General features: G+C 35.7%; 1 protein-coding gene across 2 annotated transcripts in view; it reads left to right on the top strand.

The window, feature by feature from the left end:
* The window catches only part of TINAG (tubulointerstitial nephritis antigen), a 92,071-nt gene that overhangs the window by 2,664 nt on the left and 63,686 nt on the right, over positions 1–25,721 (top strand). For both annotated transcript variants that reach the window (XM_077903593.1, XM_077903594.1), the window contains exons 2-5: positions 5,125–5,188; positions 6,035–6,124; positions 11,516–11,630; positions 23,699–23,822. In XM_077903593.1, the coding sequence (XP_077759719.1) occupies positions 5,125–5,188; positions 6,035–6,124; positions 11,516–11,630; positions 23,699–23,822 (393 nt within the window). The remainder of the gene's footprint in view (positions 1–5,124; positions 5,189–6,034; positions 6,125–11,515; positions 11,631–23,698; positions 23,823–25,721) is intronic.

Below are 25,721 nucleotides of genomic sequence, written 5' to 3'. Positions count from 1 at the left end.
ATGTAGAATCTGACTTCCCTTTGAGATGCTAAGTTGTTCATTCACTGATCTACTAAATATTATTTTTCCGTTATCTAATTACATAGTATTCTCTGGTTCTTTATCCTGCAACTGTGTCAAGAGCTCTTTTTAAACCAGTGACTTAAAACTATGTACACCATCTTAAGTGTTATAAAAGTAATTATGTCCCTTTTGTATAAACTGGAAGTAGGACATATCTTCCTTCTGTGTGTGTGTGTGTGTGTGTGTGTGTGTGTTTTCCACCATCTCTGATGATAACTTCTAGCAATTGAAGGATTTCAATGTCAGATACCCTAAGTAAGTGATACAGTTTGAAAGAGAACCAGAATGGATTTTCCTGACAAATCTTTTGGTGTAGCAGATTTTAAGGGCAGAGTCTAGTTTAGCATCTGTTGTGAACAGACCTAAGTTAACTTGATTATGCAGAACTTTTATGTTCACATTGGTAAAAAAATGTGTGTAAGTTACTGACACATTTGAATTGGATAAAGATTATTTACTCCTTCATAACCTCCTTACCACATTATAATGAAGATAAGTCATAGTCCAAATTCTTCATATACATTGATAGTTACAAATATATATATTGGTAAGGAGTCATAGACCAACTCATACAACCTGGGTAAACTTCATGAAGTCTCAAGTCTCTGTCCTTTAGAGGTTCCCACATCTACCTTGCTTGAGTAATTTATTGGAGGCATGTGTAACATGCAACATAAAAAAGGGGTAGGATTCTGTCATCCTTGTAGTGGGCATCAGGGAATGAGAATGTTTCCTACTCAGTGGCTGGACACAGAACATTTTAGAGATCAATCCTAGGGTACCAGGTCTATGAGTAAAGTCTTTTGACCTTAAGAGAAACATATAACCTGTTGGCTATAAGAGTGGGATAATGGGGCATGACTTTTTAAATATTTTAGCTAATATATATAAACTGGATACTATTAATTGAACCAGTAAGAGCTGATTACTTATATCCATTATGTTGATTAACAAGCCACTAACTTCACCAATGAAAGCCCACTTCTTATGTCTATTATAGTGGTACTCTTGGTGTTCATCCAAAGATGGATAATGGAAGCATTTATCGCAGCTGCCCTGGAGTCTGGCCTTTCAGAATGAATGCTACTGACCACCCCTGGGATATGGATTCCTGATCAGAGAAAGTAACTGTCTCCCCTAAAATGAAGTTTAGACCAGCACAGATATTATAATGTATTATGATGAAATATTAAAATAAATTACATATAACATATTATCATCTTTACAAAAAAAAAATCAATGGGCCAACTGTTTGACTCTCCAAATACCTGATTTGCCTTATCTTGTGTTAATGTCTGTTAAGTTGTAAAACTCTATTAATTTCAACAGTCATTATCTTTTTTTCTTTTGTCTCTTTTAGCTATTTTACTACCAAAGAAAAAAAAGGAAATGAGACAGATGCTGGTTAAGGACTTGAAGCCAAGAGAGGGCTTTTTCAAACTTGGGAGCTAGAAAAACACATTTTATAAATTGAGCATTAATCCAGAAAAGAGGGGGGGGGGGTGATAATGCTTTAGGAGAGAAAGAGAGGGAAAGAAAGGAAGGGAGATAAAAAAGAGAGAGACAGCTGTAATGGTGAAGATCTTAAAAAGACAAGAAGGGAATAGATTCAGAGCTCAACAGGGCATGCAGTAACCCAAAGGGAAGGAGGTTGAAAATTATGATGATGGAGATGAGAGAATTCCTAGTGGCTTTATTTTCTCAATGAAATGTGTATGAAGCACCTCAGAGTGAATTAACCAAATTGGTTACCCATATAGCTTCTTGACAGAAACATTTGCTTCTTGACTTCCAAGTCTCTCATCAACCTATTCCTACAGGATGTCATTCCTTGCTACATCACCAAAATCATTCTTAGCAGGGTCAGTGACTATGCTATCACTATATGCAACATTGAGATGTCTGTTCTCAATGGCACTCTACATAGTTGACCACCTCTGCTTATTAAATACTTTGTTTTCTTGCTTCCAAGACTCTACTCTCTCCTGAATTCCCTACTTCCTCACAGTCCACTCTTCCCTTTCTTCTTCTGAATGTCTACTGGCTGGAATGTTTTAAGCTCAGTCTTGCCCCTCTTTCTCTCACCTCTATACACTCTTTCAAATAGATTTTCATTTAGTCTCAAGGCTTTTTAAAAAAAATGTATATTTTTTTCTTTCAAATTTGTGTTCCAGCCTTGAGTTAACTCCAGACTTCCATAAACTACTCTGCTTGACATTCTTCATTAGGATGTCTCACCCAGATTTAATCGATATCTAAAATATCCAGAGCTGACTTCTTAATTTCTTGCCACAAGCCTATTCCATATTTCAGTGATAGCTTTGCTGCCCTTCTATGACTTAAGCCCAAATCCTAGTGAGACATGCTTAATTCTTCTTTTTTCTCATTCTCCAAACTCAGACCATGAGCAAGTTCCGCTGCTTTACCACCAAGTTACAGCCATCCACTGCTCTCCCTCCTTACTTTTTTTTTTTAAAGATTTTATTTATTTATTCATAGAGACAGAGAGAGAGAGAGAGAGAGAGAGGCAGAGACACAGGCAGAGGGAGAAGCAGGCATCTTCTGCCTGACGTGGGACTCGATCCAGGGTCTCCAGGATCACGCCCTGGGCTGCAGGCGGCGCTAAACCACTGCGCCACGGGGGCTGCCCTCCCTCCTTACTACTATTATGCAAATCTTCACTCCACTGGAAGCCCCACCTCATCCAGCGCTATGAAAGTGATGAGGGCAGAGACATTTTTGGTAAGGTCTTGTAGGTTATCCTATGAAATTAGGTTTTATTCTAAATTTGATGGGAAATAACTTGAGGATTTTGAACAGGAAGTGACACAACAGAGATTTTAAAGTCCCCTTTAGGGATCCCGGGGTGGCGCAGCGGTTTGGCGCCTGTCTTTGGCCCAGGGCGCGATCCTGGAGACCCGGGATCGAATCCCATGTCGGGCTCCCGGTGCATGGAGCCTGCTCCTCCCTCTGCCTGTGTCTCTGCCTCTCTCTCTCTCTCTGTGTGACTATCATAAATAAAAAATAATAATAATAATAATAAAGTCCCCTTTAAATGCTGGGTAGAGAAATGAGGGATACATTGGAACCAGGGAGGAGTATAGAAAGGATTGTACTATCCGTATAATGTAGAAGCTGATGCTCCACTTTGTCAGCCCTTTGAGCAGGCTCAGATAAATGGATTATGATTTTCATTTAAGAGGGCAACTCTCAACTGAGATTATAATAAATGTAGTTTCTTATAGAATAAACTCTGACTTGATATTAAGGAAGGATGACCAGAAAGGGAATTTAACTAACACTAGATTTAGTACTGGTTAATTGAGGTAGGCCTGGTGATAACATTCTCTTGACTTCAAAATTATTAGAGTACAGGTCAGAGAAGGGGCTTTTGTTTTCCCTAAAGACTTGTGATTTCTGTTTCCTTTTATCTATGTAACTGATATGTTGGACAAGGAGTTTTTATGAGGTTTGATTAAAAATCAGCTTCGGGGGCAGCCCAGGTGACTCAATGGTTTAGCGCTGTCTTCAGCCCAGGGCATAATCCTGGAGACCTGGGATAGAGTCCCAAGTTGGGCTCCCTGCTTAGAGCCTGCTTCTCCCTCTGCCTGTGTCTCTGCCTCTCTTTCTTTCTGTGTCTCTCATGAATAAATAAATAAAGTCTTTAAAAAAAATCAGCTTCTGTTTTGGCCTCTCCCTTTCCCTTTAAAACTAGTCAGAAAAGTACTTTCCTTGACTTTGAACTTAAATTGTTGTATGAATTTTCTATTGCCCCTGTGTAATAAAAAATTTGAGGGTCTCTTTAAATTATACAGTGTAAGTTCATTTATTTTAAGTCTCTAGTACTGAGCAGTAATTAAAAACCTGGACTTGATTTAAAGTTAAATCTTAGTTTGCTACAATCTAGAAGCCTGTGGTCCAAGAGAGAGGAAGTTTTTGTTTCTCTTCCTGTGCTTGTGGAATGTTAAAAATCCATGGGAAAGAGGTAAATAGATGTAAATATGTTGAGATTTTAGATTCTTCAAGCAGAATATTTAACTGTAAAAACAATACATGCAGAAAAGTGGTAGTCGTGAAGTTTTTTCTATGAAACTGTCATTTGAAAAATCAGAGGAGAGTGAATTCCTTAAGTAGCTTTTGTGACATTGGGGCTAGGAGTTAAACCAAGTCCCTTGGATTGATTTCTAAACATGCAGATTTGCCCCTATAATTGAATGAATAAAAAGTGAGGATTCATTTTGTTTAATTATAGATCATTAATGTGATCTATCAATTACATGTTTCTGTCAAAGAAGTTTTCACATGACAAAATAGTAAATTTCCTTTGCTAAGTCAGAGTGAATTTTTAAGTTTGTGTGAATTATATTTTTGAAAAGGATTTGCTTTGTAACCAGGGTACTATTTTCACCATATCTTATCGATTGTTTTCAATAATGATACTATACCATTGATCTCTTTTGAGTAGTTCGTATAATCTGGTAAAGTAGTTAACAGCTAGTTTCAGTTAATTGAGAAACATTTAGATTTGGAGCACATATGGCTACAATCTTATTGGTTTCATGAATTTTTCTCTTGATCCAAATTCTGAAGAAAAAATAGAATTTGTCTTTAAAAGGTGAATTCAATGAAATAGCATCACATTTTGGTACAAAACTTTGAGATATAATTAGTCATATTCTTTTATGAGCTTTGACTTGATTTTTTTAAATGAGAAAAGCCATAAATTTATTCAAACACTGTCTTATTGCTCACCTATTTAAACATATAAATTATTTTTTCAGTGTTATTAGTGATTAATTCTGTGGTAATCAAGTTTTCATGCTTTACATATCCTTTCTTGGAACATAATACACAGTTTTAAAGATAAAAGCTGTTGGAATGAGCTTAGAAAAATCCATACATAAACCTTGACTCAAACCAGATGTGGATTTTCATCAATTGGCACCAAATATTTTTGCATATTTGAGAAATTCTGAAAACAGAATTTTAAGTTACTTGTGATGTTAATGCACTTTAGTTTTCGATTTAGAATTTTAATTTGTTCATATGTTATGTTGGTAGGTTGCTTCAGAGATGGTCAACTTTATGAAGAAGGATCAGTAATTAAAGAAAACTGCAACTCCTGGTAATGAATTTAAGTGACACAGAACTGAATTCTATTGTGCGTGTATGTTTTCTTCAAATAAAAGTAGTATTGTGAAATAAAACATATTTAAATACAGATAAAGGAGTGCCTGGGTGGCTCAGTTAAGTGTCTGCCTTCTGCTAAGGTCATGATCCTGTGGTCCTGGGATGGAGCCCCGCGTTGGGCTCCCTGCTCAGCGAGGAATGTGCTTTTCTCTCCCTCTATGCTCTCTCTCCCTCTCTTGCTCTTTCTCAAATAAAAATAGAATCTTTAAAAAATAAATGCAGGTAGAATAATAAGTTATAGGATATCACATATCTGTAGTTTTATATAAGTATATTTAATGAATGTTGACAAATCTAATCCTGGATATATCTTTTAATGCTATAGCTAGTTGTTCATGATTGTGACCTTCATCATACAGCAGGCCTGCATTAAATATACCTCTTAATTATAATCATTCTATAGGCAAGATATACTATAGGCATATTATGTTTCTTTGATCACAGTAGCTATATATAAGAATAGGCTGCCTTCAAATGATTATCCTGCAGGAAGTTTCCAAGTGCAAATAGACTGAATCTACTGTCTAAATTTTCTTATGGTTTCAAACTTGGGGGATTGTATGGTCATTTCATTTATGAATTGCCTAGAGTAGAGTTAAGAGCTTATTGAGGGGTAGCTAATGCATATATTATTTTATTTTTGCTGAGAATCAAGTAGACACATGGCTATCATTAATCAAAACTATGTTTTATGCCTTAAGAGTGTGCAATTCTGATTACTAATTTTATAAATGTACTTCATAAAGGCTAGGCCACTTTTGTAATTTTTATGTCTTTGCAGCACATGCTCAGGACAGCAATGGAAATGCTCCCAGCTTGTCTGCCTTGTTCAACCAGAACTAATTGAACATGTCAATAAAGGAGACTATGGGTGAGAAAAAATCTTGCATTTTTTTTTTTTTTGGCAGTCCCAGTTACTTTTCAGGTTTCAGACAATGTATTTCCTATTATTTATTTCTAAAAATGGTCATTATTTCAAAAGAAAGAGTGGGAGAGAAATGGGAAGAGAAGTAGGAAGACAGCTAAAATAGGAATGCGCAAAGATAAATAATTAAATATTGCACAAAGAAATATCGACAGAGTCTTAAATTGTCTAGGAAGGAGCACTGTCATGGTGTAAGTGAGGGGAGTAAAGGGAGGTTTAGTTTGGATAAATAGGCAAAATTTATTTTTTCATATAAACCATTTTTCCACCTCTGCTGCTGCCCTGACCCAGCCAATCAGCTATCCTGGGAGAACCAGACCCTTAGAGGTCAGTATTTAATCTTGATGATTCCCCAAACAACCAGTTCATCTAGCCAATTTCACTGACATGACCTATGTAGCCAATTTCACTTACAGTTGAATCAAAAGACAGGCTGAGCCATTTTACTTTGCTAATAAACTAAATATAGGGCTGATTGACACTTAAACATAGGAAATAATGGTTTGATGCTTTCTGACAGGTTAACAAATTAGGTGGCTTCTTCATTTGCATAGAGGGAATTATGATGTCAGTGTTAAAACGGTTTTCTTCACTGAACTAAAAGGAAGAGGAATAGCCTGCCTGGTTATCTGCCTCTCTGTTGTTACTGATCAAATCTCTATATACTCTTGGTAACATTTTCCATGTTTGGGAAGAGATTTCATGTAAGAAGAACTATTATCAAGTAGCTATAAAAGTGATGTAATCATGAAATGTATTTTTAAAAGTTAAAAGTATCACTTGCTTCCACATATAAGACCATAAGACAGGTGTTTCCCATCACAGTGGGGACACTGAATTTCAGTGTATCCAAAGTATTTTCTTGGAAGACATGAAATTTAGAAAGTTACATTTTTTAACATTAATATTCTTAAACCATGTTGAATTCCTGCGTGTGTATACATGTTTAACCAATATTTTAGGTGATAAAATGATATTGTAAGTATTTCTAGGGAAAATACATTATAGTATTCAGTGGCTAAGTGATACTTAAATCATTAAAAGAACATAAGAGTATGTGTCATCATAAGAAATTATCTGAATGAAGTGCCTAAAACAATTCAAATGCTTGACCTACCGAACACATACTTCCAAGAAACCCTGAGCAGCTTGTGTTTCCATTGTCACAGAACCCATGGGAAACCATAGTTGAAGGTGACATGGAAAGTACACATAAGAATACAGAAGCTGGTAGGAATGCCGTCTTTCTTGGAAGGAAAAAAATTCTTGCCATTATTTGTTCACTATGAGATAACTCTGGGACAAGTTAGACATGGGCTTTGCCTTTTGTAGCAAACATTGATGACCTTAAAAGGACAAAAAGGTATAATTGGAGCGAAAGAAAATATCCATTGCCCAAAGGGAAAAAAAAAGTTAAGTAAAAGAGAGAAGCTATAAAGAAGTGGAGTAAAACTAAAATTATTTACCAGAGGACAAAAAGGCAGAGGGAGTCCTTGGATTTAGGAGAAAGTTCTCTCAGATACTTTCTGGTCCTGATGTTCAAATTATTTTCATAGATAATAGAAGCATATCCTTCAATACTTATGAAGTGCTTTTTAAGGTAACCCTAGTCTGATGAGTTACAGGGATCTGTTTGTATCAGCAAGTTTTTTTCCATTTGCCTTGGATTCCCCACAGCTACTCAGGCCCAAAACGGTGGCCTCCTTTGCCTGGACTGGTGCAGTAGCCTCTGCCTGGTCTCCAGCTTCCTCCTGGCCTTATCAGCTAAATATACACAATCTTTGCTTTAAAATATTTATTTTCGGGTAGCCCCGGTGGCTCAGCGGTTAACAATTAATATTAACAAAACATGTGCTTCTCTTGTGGCACTGCTGAGGGTAGAAATAAATAATTTCTGTCTTGCCCGAATTTACAGTCTAGCTGAGGAGTCAACATGTCATCGCTCTGTGAAAGCATTTCTGATGATAGAGCAGTATGGAAGTGCCAAATTAGTAGCACAAGTAATAATCAGCAAGTTAGTGGAACAAAGAGAGATAGATAACGGTTTCAGTTATCTGCTGTGGTGCAGCAAACGACTCCAGAATTTCACAGCTTGAAACAGAAGTGTTTCATTGGTTCACTCAGTAACTTGGGATGGGCTTACCTGACGTTCTTTTCTTGATCTCTCTTTGGGGTGACTGGTTGGTGCTGGTTGTTGGTGGGCCCATCTGTCTCCAGCCAGCTAACCTAGCATCTTCAGATGGTGCCAGTGTTCTAAGAGGGCATGAGAGAAAGCTTCAAAGGGCCTCCCTGTAGGGCTTAGCTTAAAAGTTGCACAGCATCAATTCTCCTGCCTTTGCTTGGGTGAAGCAAGACACTAGCCCTGCCCACCTTCAAAGGTTGGGGGAATAGATTCCACTTCTTGGTGCCAAAAGCCATGAATAATTTGTGACCATTTTTAATCTGTCACATCTCTAAACTTTATTATTTTTTTAAATGAATTCAAAACCTAGTCAATTGGATAAGTTAGACTTGATTTTTTTTTCACCAGTTTCTCAAATCAATATATCCTAAATCAAAAGGGTTGACCTCTTTGACCTGCCCTTGGTGACTGGCTTTCCCCCTCTGCCTTGTCAGCCAAGCCAGAAAATTGGAAATTAGTTTGATTCTTTTCTTCACTCTCAGTCACTAGTCTCTTATAATTCCTACAGTCACAGTTTTTATTTTATTTTATTTATTTATTTGACAGAGAGAAAGAGAGAGAGAGAGCGAGCACATGGCAGAGAGAGCAGCAAGCAGAGGGAGAGGGAGAAGCAGGCTCCGAGCTGAGCATGGAGCCCAATGAAGGGCTCAATCTCAGTATTCTGGGATCATGACCTGAGCCAAAGGCAGATGTTTAACCAACTGAGCCACCCAGGCACCACCATAGTCACAGTTTCTTCCAGATATTATTTTTTCTACCTCTCTGTATATTCTAGTGCATTTCTTTACCAAGCCTCATTTGAGATGGCCTGATTTTTCCGTTTCCAGTCTGGCAACTAATCCCTTCTACTTTCATGGTGATCCCTCTAAATCAAAGCTTTGATTCTGCTGTTCATACTCTTAAAAATCCTCAGTGATACTCCATTGCTTGTAGAATATCATTATACTCCTTAGCATAAGTAACAATCTGGCCCAAATGCTTCTTTGCTACTTCATTTTTTATGCTTTGTTCAGCTTCTGTCTCCCTAGGCCCTCTCATGGTTCAGCATTGAACTTACCTGTTCTTCCTTCAATGTGCTACCCAGTTTCAAACCTGTATGCTTTGCTCCTGAATTGCCATCTTTTTTTTTTTTAAGATCGATTTCTTTATTTGAGAGAGAGAGAGAGAGAGAGAGAGTGTGTGTGTGTGTGAGAGAGAGAGAGAGAGAGAGAGAGAGACTGCAAGCAGGGGAAGGGGCAGAGGAGAGAGTATCTAAGCAGACTCCCACTGAGTGTGGAGCCCAAGGCAAGGTTTGATCTCACAAGCCATGAGATCAGGATCTGAGTGGAATCCAAGAGTCAGATGCTTAACTGACTGAGCCACATGGGCAGCGTTGAATTACCAATTTTCTTAAAGAATAAATGTTCTCTTTTTTCACATCTGCCAACCAAACTCATTCTCATCCTTCCAGACTGAACACTAAAGTCACTTTCTATAAAAAATATTATGCCAACTTCTTCGGGCAGAGTTATATTTGAATCCTTTACTCTGATCGTACCCTGACCTACTGCTAATAAATTACGCACACTGATGGCATTTCTATCTTTGCAGTCTTTTTAGGGTATGAGCTCCTTGAGGGTAGAGAAATTTACTTATTATAATGTTTTAAGAGAGAATATGACAAATTAAGAATGTTCAGTAAATGCTACATTGAGTTAAAGGGAAAGTTATGAGTCTAGATAAAAGAGGATGGTATAGGGTTTAGTCCTTTCACACATTTTTGAACATAAGTCACAGTAAAACACAGATTTGTGACTTAGTATATACACACACATGCACATCTATACCCATACAAATACATGCTGCACACACACACATAATTACATATATAAAACCAGGACTTATCCTCACTATGTGCAATAAGTTCTAATATTTCCTATTATCATTTATCCTATATTCTATTTTTTGAAATACCAATCCCTGATGACTAAGTGGAGTGATTAATTAAATGACCAAAAATGTATCTGAAAATTTGAAAACTACTAGTGTAGAGCACCAAAAACATACTTTACTGAAGTCATAGTTTTGCCTAAGGCTGGCCCTAATGGTCTGTATGCTGCAATATCTAGTGTAGTCAGAGTTTCCCTTGGTTGATGGAGATTGCACTCCAAAATTGTGGATTCAAATTGCTTAAGGTTTTACAAACTAACAGATTTTTAAAAAAAGAAAGACATTAACTTTCTAGGCATATTATTGAAAATCGAGTTGTATCTTCACTCATTTGTGAGAATCTATCACATTATAAGCAATTGAGGTAATTAACACAACAGGATTAAGTTTAGATTTGACTTGAGTACTGAAATGTCCTCAAGTTGTAAATAATTCAATTTCAAGCAATGATTAAATTACTTTTGTTTCTCATCTCCTCTCATCTCTTCAGAAAATTTTCATTGGATTTAAATGTCAATGTCAGATTTTGAAAACAAAGCTTCTTTTCCTATATAAGGGCAAAAACCCTGTCTAAAAAAGTATATACTTTTTACTATCTAATCTCACATAATTGAATTTGTATTATAACTAATAATAACAAAGATTACTGGGCACTTAACACAAATTAACCCTTTTAATACATGATAGAATATTTCAGTATTTATATAAAATATTTCAATATAATTAAGAGCACTGATGTAATCTTTTTAGGTATAACTATTTTATCCTCAGTTTTTCATGGATTCCTTTGACATGGTCAAATTCTTTTCAAATCGACATTATATATAAAACAATTACTCTATTTAATCCATAAGCACATTTCTGTACATTCAAGCTTCTTTCTAAAATGCATTTAATGACATTCAAAAGAAACTGCGTATATTGGCCTTTTGCCACTTAATCCCTTATAGTATGTAAAGATTCCATATTCTTAAATTTAGTATAAAATGATGTAGCCTTAGATTTCTCATATAAATCATTAAAATAATTGAAATAGATCTAATTTAGGAAGAGTGTCTCATAGGCTCTCCTGTTATGGTAAGCAAGCATGCATTCTTTATATAAAGAATATCTAGCTTGCAGTAATAGTTCTAATTGTGTATAATTTCAGAAATATAAATAAACATTATTTATAAAAGTGATATTATATGACCTATACCAATTTTTCTGTTTCATTTGCAAGGCAGATGGACAGCCCAGAACTACAGCCAATTCTGGGGAATGACTCTAGAAGAAGGTTTCAAGTACCGTCTTGGTACCCTGCCACCTAGCCCCATGCTTCTGAGTATGAATGAGATGACAGTAAGTGTCCTCTCTGACTCAAATACATGTATATTTGTATAGATATGTTTGTATGTGCATTTAAAGAAATTTTCAGTAACTAAAATAGTGAGTTTTGAGCTTTCAAAGTTATAATTATGTCATATAAATAAAAAATCTTTACTAAAATGGTTGTTACCTTCCTTAGAAATTTCACATGAACTTTGGAAGTTCACCAATGTCAATTAGATAAAGAATGACTGTGTGTTCATTTACATTGCTCATGATTTCATAAAAATTCATATTTCTGATTATTGGTTGTTCAGTGACCTGATGCTCAAGCAAGTCACAGTTGTCCTCATTTTTCTTTTTCAACTAAACACAGTCAATTTTTGTATTCATCCAAATAGAGTTGTACTGTCATTTGGCTATCCATTATCACATAAGGCTAAGAGAAATGCTAGTAACTACAGACACTATGCCATGATGATTCATAAAGGTTTATTCTCAAAATTTCTATTACAAGAACACCTTCAAATTTTGTCAGGTGACCTCCCAAACCCCTTCATGAAATTGCTGCATTTCCTACACTCATGCTTTGTACTATTGTATTGGCTTTCCCTTTCATTTTTAAGAGACGTTATCATCCCATAATAGATATCTTGTATAAAGAGTCTTCTATCTCTCCAGTATCACAGACCTCTAACTCATAGAGCTGCAGTTTGACCACCAAATGTGTGGCGTCTTAGGCACACATACTTCCCAGGAAAAATGTTAACTGTATTCAAGTCCTCGTACAAATGCTCAAGGCTGAGCACTGCTCCTGGGTGTCGGGAGTGCAGCCACTTCTCTCTGTAATGAAGGCTTTGGGTCCTGGCTGCCTGGAAGCTCCCAGTGTCTCAGGAGCAAGCAGGGTTGTTGTTTGCCTTTGGATGAGTTGTGAATCCACAGGTTTTCCATGAAGCATTTACTGTACTTTGCTCTCAAGAGATGTAATCCCCCGAGTTATTATATCAATTCAAATTGCAGTAGCAGGGCCTGCTAAATTATAACCAGTATCAGAAAAGATCATAATAGCTGCCACATATTGAGGAGCTGTGTGTTAAGCACTCTTATAAGCACTTTCATACATTATCTCATCTAATTCTCACAGCAGCTTGATGTAGTGGGTACTATAATTATCCACATTTTAAAGACAAGAAAATTGAGATTGAGAGAGGCTAAGTCACACTGAGATTGGGAAAAGTGAAAAGCCACTGTAGAATTACTTAAATTGCAGAGCTAGGACATCTTAAAACATCTGACCCCCAAAATAGTCCCTAGAATTCCAGTAAAATCAGTTAGCTTTGGCCAATGCAGGTTCAAAATAGCAAAAAGTAGAGCTAACTTAATGAAATGATCAGCTTAGATATACTTTTGGATCTTTCCTAGAACCAGTAAGATATAAAATCTTTATAGATGTGGCTCAGATTCATGGTTTTTAGTGACCTAATTATGTGATCAATTGGAAGAGTTATTTTTTTTCTGGCTGCTTTCTTTTTCATTTTTATTTCCATCTAGGGGAAAAAAAAGAGGCAGAATTATTTAAGAAAAGAATAAATCCACTCCTTTTATAAGGATTGCTCTTTCCCTTGCTTTTATTAAGGGGCCCAGTCAGTCAAATGCTCATTTGGGTGTCTACATACATTTTCTGTGGATTATTTCTAACCTTCCTTTTTAAGCTTTATTTTTTTTGCAGCTTGGGATATTTTATATTCTGGAGAATACGAGGTGCATTTCTTTTTCAAGTTGTCACTTACCATAGTATAGAAAAGGAAGTCGAATCTTAATTCATCATTGATTGGCTGCTAGGGATTTGTCTGCTTGAAAAGTTGTTGTGGTGATATTCAAATGAAAAATACTAATGATTAATACTTTGGGAGAATTAAAATTGATGAGTGCTATGAATTAGTGTAATATAGTTGCCAGCTTATTCCCGGAAAGCAATAAGGAAAATTTGGCTGGTCTGTAAGAGTTCCATTACCCACTTATAATCTAAGGCAAGGAAATAGCTACTTATTTGTAGGGCATAGTAGCTTGAGGACTGAGGACCTTTCAAAAAGTTTTTAAGTGTTAGAGTTGTCCTAATATCTGGAGATATGAGAAAATCAGAAATATAACAAGTTCACTTCCAGGAAATGAACCAAGTTGAACTGGTTTCTACAGAAAGAGGTAAAAAAATATGTTAATTCTTAGCCTGGTGACTATGTGGAAACTACCTCAGTATACTAACTTGCCTCAGAGTACAGTGAAAATGAGTTATTTTCTTTGTAGATATGCTTCTGGATAACTCTTTTCTGCTTGCTTTTTCCCAATGATCTTTTTTTTTTTTTTTAATACCATTTTCAACATAAGATGGTCTATGTGTAAGATCAAGGGTAGGCAGCTGCCAACAGTGGTGATGATTTTGCTGAGGAACTCCACTGCATCCTCACACCCAAAACGTCTTCCTATCCTTGACCATATTAACTGGATGAGAACTGGGGTTCATATAATTCTTTATCCAGAGGAGGATGAGCCATGAGCCATTTCTTGTTTCTGGGAAAGCTTTTCACGTCCCTGGCTTGTTTTCTTAGTTTCATTCCTTGGTTTAAGTCACTATTTTCATGATGTATCTGCTGGACATGAGTTAGAGAAATACCAGTAGGCATTGTGCAAAGAGTTGGATGATCATATAGATATGAAAGATTTGTTTAATCTATATGAATTCATTCAGTTCAAATGAATATGTGTAGAGTGTGGTTAGTAACACTGATGAATAGAAAGATGCTGATAGCAGAGGATGGAAAAAATTTATCTTTAGGGTGTTGGGGACCCCTTCCTGGATGATAATCCTGAGTGAGGACAGACAAAAGAGAAATATAAACTTACTATTTTCTCTGGGTCCAAGCAGAGTGCTTGAGAGGAAGTGAAAAAAGAGAGAAGGCTGAGACCAGGTAACTCTTTGCTGTATATGAAGACTCACTTCACCCACATTGGAATTAATTGTATCTGGTGTCAGGGAAATACAAGCTGGCTGGTAAATGTATGCCTATTTTTTTTTTCTTGAAAGTTTTCTTGTTTGTTTCACATTTTTGTTTAAATTCTAGTTAGTTAACATATAGTGTAATAGTGGTTTCAAGGGTAAAATTTAGTGATTCAACACTTACATATAACGCTCAGTGCTCATCAGAACAAGTGCTCTCCTTAATGCCTATCACCCATTTAGCCCATCCCCTGCCCATCTCCCCTCCATCAACCTGCAGTTTGTTCTCTATAAGTAAGAGTCTCTTATGGTTTGCCTCCTTCTTGTTCTCTGTCCCCTTCCCCCATTTGAAGGTGTTCTTAGTTTGAGATTATTCAAAGCAATGTCTTGATTGGACAGTTCTGTTCTAAATGGTTCTACACTAAAAGTGTTAGGAACTATTGAATGAATTAACCATTCTCTGGCACTCCATTGAAACTTTGTATGTTGTATGGATAGATTTACAATGAGACTGATTAGGAGCTGGCCATCAGAAGAACTGCAGCTCCCCACAAGAAATTCAAACTCTGCCATTGAACTTTTTGTCACCTTAAAGTGCAAAGTAGGTTATGCCATGCTTTGACCATTATTTCAATATTTCTCAACGTTCGTCCCATGGACCACCAATCTTTCAAGATTAGGAATGAAGGTGTCCCATCTGTGGTCAAATAAATTTGTGAAATGGTGCTTTTTATCTTCCTACTGAAAATTCACACTAGAGTAGAAGTGTATTTAGGGACAAATCAAGAACTTTCTCAGTGTCTCAGAAAGAAAACAAGGGAGACAACCAATTATTGTGACAGTATGCAAAACTAGCATTGACTGAGGTCCTATTGAGCCAGCAGAAACATCACAGTTGAAGTCTGTTAATAGGCATGTGTCAGCCACTGTGTTTATTCATGAGGGCACCATTCCATATACCATAATGAACATGAGCTCTGGACCCAGTGCTCTGGACTCAGTCTGGCTCTTTCACTTATTGCCTTCATTTCCTCCTCTGTGAAATGGTGTAGGGTTGTAAGAAGTCCATGAAATGCTAAAAGAGAAGTGCTTATTATATACTAAATTAAATATATCCAGGATCCCTGGGTGGCGCAGCGGTTTGGCTCCTGCCTTTGGCCCAGGGCACGATCCTGGAGACCCGGGATCGAATCCCACGTCGGGCTCCCGGTGCATGGAGCCTGCTTCTCCCTCTGCCTATGTCTCTGCCTCTCTCTCTCTGTGTGACTATCATAAATAAATAAAAAATTAAAAAAAATTTAAATATATCCAAAACAGAAATGCTGTTATATACCGTATAAAACTGTTTTTTCTCTCTTGGATTAACTTTGGGAGAATAGTAGGGTCAGTTCCCTGCTATTTCTTACTACTAATTTAGATTATCAAAAGCTTCAATACTTGGAGATTTTTATCTCCTAAAGAAAGGTATAGCTCTGGATATATTGGCCCTGATGGTATTTACATATTTCTGGTGAACCTGAAAGTTCTACTATGCTTCTAAATCAAATTAAATCATATCAAATAAAATCTAATCAAATCAGCATCTTTGTACCTGATTTTTTTTTCAGACATAATATTCAAGTGCTTTTGAATTTGGGAAGTAACTTTAAAAAGCTTCACTATATTATATCCTATTATAAATATTGCAGATATTTTGAATGAAAAATGCTATTTTCAAACATAAATGGGGAAATTAAGAGTTTGCTTCTATACTTGACTCAGTTAAAAAAATTAAATAGCTGTGTTGTTGTTGATTCCCCAGGGAGAACAAAGATGTGAACAAAGTTGTTACAGATGTTTTAAAAATTTTCTGTCCACCTTATAGCTTACTAGTGTAACATCTTTTCTCAGTCACCCAGTATAAATGATTTTGTTGTGTTTTAGTTGGTATTACTAACACAGGAAAAAGAAATGTTTTTATGGTTTGCTGGAAGTTGAAGTAAAATATTTATGTATTATATAATAACTTTTTAAAAAAGATTTTATTTATTTATTCATGAGAGACACACAGAGAGAGAGAGAGAAAGAGAGAGAGGCAGAGACACAGGCAGAGGGAGAAGCAGCCTCCGTGCAGGGAGCCTGATGTGGGACTCAATTCTGGGACTCCAGGATCACGCCCTGGGCTGAAAGCAGGCGCTAAACCACTGAGCTCAACGTTATGATCCCCTATATGATAACTTTTAAAAATTAATTATATCTGGTGTCAGGGCAATAAAAGCTGGCTGGTAGATGCATGCCTATTTTTTTCTTGAAAGTTTTCGTTTGTTTCACATTTTTGTTTAAATTCCAGTTAGTTAACATATAGTGTAATAGTGGTTTCAAGGGTAAAGTTTAGTGATTCAACACTTACATATAACACTCAGTGCTCATCAGAACAAGTGCCCTCCTTAATGCCTATCACCCATTTAGCCCATCCCCTGCCCATCTCCCCTCCATCAACCTGCAGTTTGTTCTCTATAAGAGTCTCTTATGTTTTGCCTCCTTCTTGTTCCCTGTCGCCTTCCCCATTTGAAGGTGTTCTTAGTCTGAGATTATTCAAAGCAATGTCTTGATTGGACAGTTCTGTTCTAAATGGTCCTATATGATAACTTTTAAATCCACCAATCATTGAGATGAGAAATAAAAATTTATTTAATTGTCTAGATACTTGATCATTGGCTAGATAATACTCAGTATCGACTGACTGGAATTTTCTTTTAAAAAAATTTATTTATTTATTTATTTATTTATTTGAGAGAGAGAGAGAGAGAATGCACACAAGTAGAAGGGAAGGAGCAGAGAGAGAGGGAGAAGCAGGCTCCCTGCTGAGAAGGGAATCCCATGAAGGACTCCATTCCAAGACCCTGGGATCATGACCTGTGCTGAAGGTGAACACTTAATGGATTGAGCCACCCACACACCCCTGGATTTATTTTTATTGTCATTAGTTATAACAGGAGGAATTTGTGTTTTCCTTTTTAAGGTATATTTCAGTGATAGCAAATACTGAAGGATAAGACATATCTTTGGAAAAAAATCAAAGGGAATCTTACCAATATACTTTGTAACCTACCATAGGCTATTGACATTTTTTATTTGAGGGGCACCTGGCTAGCTCAATGGGTTAAGCATCTGCTTCCAGCTCAGGTCATGGTCCCAGGGTCCTGGCATGTAGCACTGCATCCAGCTCCCTGCTTAGCGGGGAGTCTGCTTCTCTTTCTTTCTCTTTCCCCTGCCTCTCCTCGCTGCTTGTTCTCTCTTTCCATAAATAAATAAATAAATAAATAAATAAATAAATAAATAAAATCTTAAAAAAGAAGAAATTTTTTATTTGATTAAAAATAATCTACTTGATTCCAAATATGTTTGTCATCTGTATAAACAGAAGCCTATGTAGAAAATGAAACAGTAACTAGAAAAGTGAATAACAGTTATATGGTTTGGTTCCTTATATAAAGTGAAAGAAAAATGACCATTTTCCCCATAAAAATGATGCTTAGCTCCCCACATACATGAATATAGGCAATGGTATCAAGCTTGAATAATAACTTTAGGGGATCCCTGCGTGGCTCAGTGGTTTAGCGCCTGCTTTCTGCCCAGGGCGTGATCCTGGAGTCCTGGGATCAAGTCCCACATCGGGCTCCGTGAATGGGGCCTGCTTCTCCCTCTGCCTGTGTCTCTGCCTCTCTCTCTCTCTCTCTCTCTGTGTGTGTGTGTCTCTCATGAATAAATAAATAAAATCTTAAAAAAAAAACAACTTTATAAAATGCAGGTGCCTGTGATGCTGCAGAAGAGGGGTACAGCCAGATGTTCATGGTGGAGACTGTTTAAGCATATATTTTCCTCAGTTCATCTCAGAATCTTCTCATCTATGTAGGTAAAGAGCTAGGGACAGATTAAGATGCCAGTTTTTGCCATCTCTAAATTAAGAGCTTTAAATTCATAGAGCATTAAAGCATGTGCTTATGCCTCCTTTCCCTTCTTCCCAGGATGGAACTTCACATCCCTCAAGAAACTTTAGAAAATATACACCCGGCCTTACTCCTTATTCAGCTGAACTTGTGGCAGAATGAGCTCATGGCGGTGTCTTATCTCAAGTCAGTTCTTGAGTGTTTAGTTCTCAGTTTTATTTTTCTGTACTAGTTGCAATCTAGTGCATAACACTGTGATATAATTGAACATGACTTGAACAACACCATGGGGCTGAATTAATCACTGCAAGGCAAATCTCCAAAAAGAAATGTAAAATTTTATTTTTTCCCTTTCTATGAATAAATACTTGGGCCTGTTAAAAAGTAGATTCCTGAGGTGATTTGGTGTGTTGATGGAACAAGCACCTGTTCTCTGGATTATTCTCAAACCTGGGTTTTCTAATCCATACTATGGTTCTTCCCAGAGGCTGTTCTACTAAACACTAGTCCTTTGATCTGCTTCACAACCAAAATGATGTGAAATGAAATGAAATAAGCTAAAATAAGATACTTTTCATTGGGTCATGAACATATAAAACCATGAATATTATTCCCACTTCCTAGAGTCTTAGAACACTTAAGTAGCTTATAAAATATACTGCAGTGAGGATGAATAGATTTTCAAAACCAGTGTTTCTCAGAACTGTTAGACTAATCAATTCCTTGTTTTGTAATTATCTATTATAATTCCTCAGAACTAGTATTCTAAGAAACTCATTTGAGGAAATATCATAGCTCATCAATTTCTAGATGCTTATTTTATTCACTTTTTTTATACCTCTAAAATTGGGGTGCTTCTTACATTTGATTATGTCCTGGCTTCAGTGAAATATGACACGGTCGTAGCAACTTTCATGCAGTTATATGTACTCTTTTAGTTATGATTGGGCTCATCTGAGAGAGCTAAACATTCCAAATGAGTGGCTTCAATAACATAGGAATTGATCTACCACCAACAAATCTGGAGATGGGTTGTCTTCCATTAGAAGTATCCAACTCCATGGAATTGGATACTCAGGCTCTTTCTTCCTTGTTCTGTTTTCTAGAGTCTTTCTATCCAAGGTCATAAAGTGATTCAAGAGAGCTATTCCATGTCTATCTATACCCTAATTTCTGCTAGCAGGAAAAAAAAATTAAAAATCAATAAAAAAGAATAAAAGTAAAGTACTATTCGTCTCTTTAAAAAAAAGTCTCAGAAACTGCCAATGGTACTTTTGCTTATATCTCATAGACCAGTGCTTAGTAAGGTGGTCACACATAGTACCCAAGGGGGAGTATGGAATGCAGTCACTTTTCTGAGTTACAAATGACGAGCTAAAATTGCTACTTATGTGAATAAAGGGAAATTCTATGAAAAAGGGAAGGATTGGAGAAGAATTAGTACTACCTGCCATAGTGTGATCATGAAATATTGATATTTATAGAAGTGGATCATTAAAAAAATTACCCTAGAAGTAGAAACTAGAGAAATATCCTGGAAGCTAATCCTTCCAGAGGTGGAAGCATGAAGACAAATATTGTTGAAGATGAAAAATTCATTTTGCCATTAGCATCTAGAAAATTAGCCCTATCCTCTCTAATATCAAATAGTTTAGAAGACATTGTTTGGTATTCATGCCTGGGATTGTAAAGGGCAGAACAGAATGATATTCTCTGTTGCTTTCTTTTGATTCTCAGGTCACTCTGATTATCCAAATTTAAGTTGGAGGCAAGTGCAATCAGAGATAGAAGTGGTCACTCACATAGTAGATATTGTGGAGATATGGGCTCATAGTAAGAATGTTCAGAATGTCCAGAATTCGACTGGAGTGTTCTCAAACTGCTCTGTGATTATGTTTGCATTACTCCTTCAGAGATTTTGATTCGATTAAATGTAGGAAGTACTGTAAAAAATTCTCCAGTATTCACCGTTGCCTTTAATTTTTATATTTGTTCGCAATATTTTTAATCTCTAATTTTAAATAGAAATATCAAATAGAGGAGACTGTTAAAATTTAATCTCAAATTTGACTAATGTTAATTTGGGAATGCTAGATTATGACGGAAACTTTTTCCGTCATAAACATTCTAAACATTAGAATTAAAAGAATTAAAAATGCCCATATGCCACAGTGTAAATCTTTTTAAAAATAAATTTCTATTTTATTTAAGTCACTGTCACTTTGAAATTTCTGTCACTCTCAGATACTTTTGCTTTATTAAGCTATCTTTTGACACACACACACACACACACACAGTGTTTGTTGAAGCCAGACGTCTGTTACCTATTCCTAAAAGCTATTATTCTGTGATATTTACCTTTATTTGTAAGCCCATAAAACACTCTTACTTTAGAGAGGCATGCAATAATTAAGGAATAATGGGATATAAAATTTTCTCTTTGCTTATTACATCAGATTATCTGATATCATAAGGCAAATAAAATTGCAAGATAGTGTGTGCCTGTTGATCTTCAAATCCTATGAGCTTATTTTTAGGAAAAGCAATATTAAATAAGTGATAAAAATTCTGAAAGATCCAATAGGTGAGCTTTATGAATTGGATCTGGCTTAGTGGGTTGGTAAATATGTTTTCAATAAAAATGTCATTTTGCTTGTTATTTCTATATTGCCTTATCTTATTGAGAAAGATTAACCATTTGTATTTTTTTAAGCAATAAATCAGAAAAGCAACAAAAGCAGACTGGTATTTATAATCCAACTCAATGTGTTTAGGGGGAAGAAACTTTTTTTTTAAGAATTTAAATCTACCAGTTTGATCTATATTTCCTCATTATCATGAGACATTTATTGCATACTTCCTATGTGCAAACCATTCTGATTGGCTTTGGCTTATGGAAGTCAAATTCTAAATAACTCAACCAGACTGAAATGTGTGTGAAGTAATAGTTGTATTTTTATTACCTCAACAGAGCAGAAGGAAAATACCCTAGCTATTTTATTAAATTATAAAGTATTAAATAACAACCAACACTGTACCTGTTTTTCTGGAAACTTGAGACAACTTAGTACTATCAATTTTTAAAAGCATACTGATATGCCAATAATAATAAAATTGAAGATATTAATAACTAATAAGATGGGGATCCCTGGGTGGCGCAGCGGTTTGGCGCCTGCCTTTGGCCCAGGGCGCGATCCTGGAGACCTGGGATCGAATCCCAGGTCGGGCTCCCGGTGCTTGGAGCCTGCTTCTCCCTCTGCCTGTGTCTCTGCCTCTCTCTCTCTCTTTCTGTGTGACTATCATAAATAAATAAAAATTTATTAAAAAAGTTACTAATAAGATGGGTATATACCTATCAAATTTAGAAAGACTCCCTTGGAGAGTGAATCTATCTCTCTGGAACTATCTATTCAGAGCAGTAAATTTATCCTGCTCAAACTCTAGGTTTCTGCAGTCTGCTCAGTCTAATGGCATAAGGATCTAACTTGGATTTCCATGATACTGCTCTTTAAAAAAAAAAAAAAAAAAGACTTTATTTATTTATTCATGAGAGACACAGAGGAGAGAGAGGCACAGACACAGGTAGAGGGAGAAGCAGGCTCCATGCAGGGAGCCAACGTGGGACTCGATCTCAGATCTCCAGGATCACACCCTGGGCTGAAGGCAGCGCTAAACCGCTGAGCTACCCAGGCTGCCCCATGATACTGCTCTTAAAGGTATAATGTAGGCCCTCTACTGTGATCCGCTTGACATTTTTCTATTCTTTTCTTCCATCATCTGAATAGGAGTGTTTTTAGTAATGGAACTCAGGATTTAATAACTTTCTTATCAGATGGTAATAGTTTCCTTAAATCAAAACTGAACTCTCATTAAAATTCAAATTTATAGATATTTTCGATGGATACTTTTTCAAGCTGACATGTAAATTCCGAATCTTCCTTTAGTCTTTGAAGCAATTGTATACTTGTCAGAAGTAATTTTGCTTTCAAGACATCATCAGATCAGTAGCCTGACTTGTTTAAGGCGGTGCACAATCATAAAACTTTTAAGTAGGTAAAATTTTAGCTTTTATAGACATTTTGCTTCTGTTGCAAAATATTAACATATTTCTGATAAAGTAAGTAAATGATAAATGGAACTTAGTGTTAAAAGTTCTAAAACCTGGATCTGATTTCAGAGGTATTTCTTATTTAACCTTAGCTTGTCATTTAACTTTTAGAAGTTTGTAGCCTCATTTATAAAATACAGTGAATAATTTTTTGCCATGATTATAAAACATAGAACTATTGAGAAGTTAAAATAAAATATTGAGTATTAGAACCCTTTGAAAATTCTAAAGCACTCTTAGAAATGATGTGTGTGAATGTGTGTGTATGCTTAAGTAATAAAAATATAAACAAATTCTTATTTAGTTCGAGTCCTTATTATTTATGGAAGTAAAAATTGTCACTTTTTAGAAAAGTTTGGGGACAAAACCAGGGTATTTGTTTGAGATTTTCTTTGAGTGACTTGAATGGAGCATAACTTTTAATTTACATTCTTGGAAAGACAACAGCTGAAACTGTGTCAGAACCTGGATGGGGGCTCTGAAGATATAATGGTATTGTATATTAGGACTTCCACATTTTCTGAAGCCCTTTTTAATCTTCAAGGATTTTCTGAATATCAACCAATTCATCCCAGTTTGGTTTCCCAATGGCTGGTGTAAAATTGGTGCTCCTTGGACCTTCTAGTGTAGTAATGCATAGTTGCCACAGATGCATTATTTCAAAATTAATTTCAGACAGAATCACACTCTCTAATATAAGAAGGGACATAAACATAAATGTTATTTATGAGGTCAAGTTTAAATAACACCATGTAGTCTTTCATATGGGTGACCCAAACTCTGATTCAAGGTGATAGAAACTATTGCACTATATGGTAACCCAGAAAAAATTCTGCATCTTGTTCTTCTGATTTTGCTGTATGTTAAGATTCCCTGCATTAAATTATTTTTAAATATATATGAAATTGAAATTCTACACTACTAATACTTCCAGGGATGTCATTCAGAAAACATGAGTGTACAAAATAAAAAAAATAATGATAAGTGTTATAAAAGGTCACGGCATTTTCTTATAATGGTTATTGGAATACATTTGAAGAAATCTGACATGTCTGCCTCTCTTCTATAGGCTTCTTTACCTGCAACAACTGATCTTCCAGAGTTTTTTATTGCTTCTTATAAATGGCCTGGATGGACTCATGGCCCATTGGATCAAAAAAATTGTGCTGCATCATGGGCATTTTCTACTGCAAGTAATAAAAGTCATTTTAATTACTTCCTTATAATTCTCCTTTTAACTCAAGATTTTTGTACAGTAATTAAAAGGTTTTAAAGTTTAGAATATTTAAATGTTAATGTTTAATCAATTAAAATAAAATCATATTCAGACCAGAGAAAGCAGCCTGACCATTATATAAAAAACCATTTTTACTCTGAAAATTGGTTTTGATTTCTAGGGTGTAATTTTAAATGGAGAATAAATCAAAAGAGCAACAAATTTCCCAAAATTTGTTTGTCCTTTGAGAGTTAAGGTCAGATGATAAGAAGAATATAAGATACCTTTTAATCATAATATTATCAGTAATATTAATATGAACTTACACATAACTATATAATTCTTATATTCTTTTCTCTATAAATTTGCAAAAATATGCCTCATTATTAAACTACTCTGATGTAAAGAAACACTTCAGAACAAGATAATAATGGATTCAATGGGTTTTATCATTTCAGTTAAAAACAAATTTATAGCCTTGACTCTAAAGTGATGAGTAGCTTCCAAATTAGTACTGCTGTTACTTCAAAAGTGTAAGGAATACTACGTTTATAGTTACTTTCATATAAGTTCACAAGTCCAATAAATCAATACTCAGGTTAATCTTAAGATTTGGTCTCTATGTTATCCTCAAAGGAGTATTAACCATACTCCAGCAAATAACTTAACCCTAACATGATGTTGATTGGCTACAATCAAAGGCCTTCATAAAACTATGTTCTAGGCTTTGAAGGTAATTCCATGAGTGCTCAGAAATAGTCTTAGCACAGAAAGCATAATAAAATAGGGACTTTGGTTCTTAGAGAAACCAGCTCTGAAGGGTGATATTATTTTGGACAGAAAAGTACTGATATATTTTCCAAATATCATTGCTCATAGTATCAGCTAGTTCTAGAAATGATGCCTTTGGCCAATTTTGCCACTGGAGTAGCTTCATCTGTTAAGTTTATGCTACTTCCTATCCCTCTGAAATAAATGTTCTCTGGATATCTGGTATTTGTCCTCACATATTAGGGATCCAAATGGGGAACCTGTTTGAGCCTTGTTTCATATTGATGGAAAGATATTTAATCAGATAAATCATTTGTCATTTTATGTTCATGTAGTTAATGTGTTACACCTTTTAGATGGTATCATAAGAATTTTGCTTTCAGTTAAAGCTAGTATTTCTGAACATGTTTTAGGAAAGATGTTGCTGGTTAAATACTGAAGATTAACTTGTTAGCCTGGTTTAGATGGCATGTTTTGGTGTCCTCAGGACCCAGTCCCACAGATGGCCTCTGGATTTGTCCCCCTACCTAATTCACCAAAACATCAGAAAGAGGGTTTTCAACACTTTTGTGGTTTCAGATGAGATGGTTTTATATTGTGTGTATTCAGTATGACAAATTAGGCTCATGCTATTTTTTTCTGAGTGTGTTTAAACAAAAGAATAAACTAGGTTCTTTTAAGGATCTAGAAAATTGTGTTAGAAAGTAATAGTTAAAATAAGAAAAAATGTTTTTCAAAGAAGTCGAAAGCTATTAAATAAATAGGACATTTAAAAATATACATATATAAAACAATAGTTATGTGGCCAAATAAAATTCAAGCAAGATGTCAGAAGCTGAATAGGTAAAAGAGTTTGAAATGTCAGGAGTGATGCACGTCACAGAGTAAATGTATAAATAGAGTAAATAAGCAAGGAAAATGATAGAGTGTGTCTCAGAGGTAAAGGCCAATAAAAGTTTTCAAAAGAAGGGTGGAAAACAATCTGCTAAACTGCGTCATTCTTAAGTATTTCAAGTCAATTTGGGTTAAGCATTCACTGAGATTCAGAAATGTCTGTAGAAGAGCAACATATTGTGTCCTGTTGGAATTTAAAATATTTACCCTT

Source organism: Canis aureus, chromosome 7, assembly GCF_053574225.1.
Source record: "Canis aureus isolate CA01 chromosome 7, VMU_Caureus_v.1.0, whole genome shotgun sequence".
NCBI lineage: Eukaryota > Metazoa > Chordata > Mammalia > Carnivora > Canidae > Canis > Canis aureus.
Note: the sequence above shows the minus strand (reverse complement) of the source record. Positions and strands in the feature narration are given on the sequence as shown.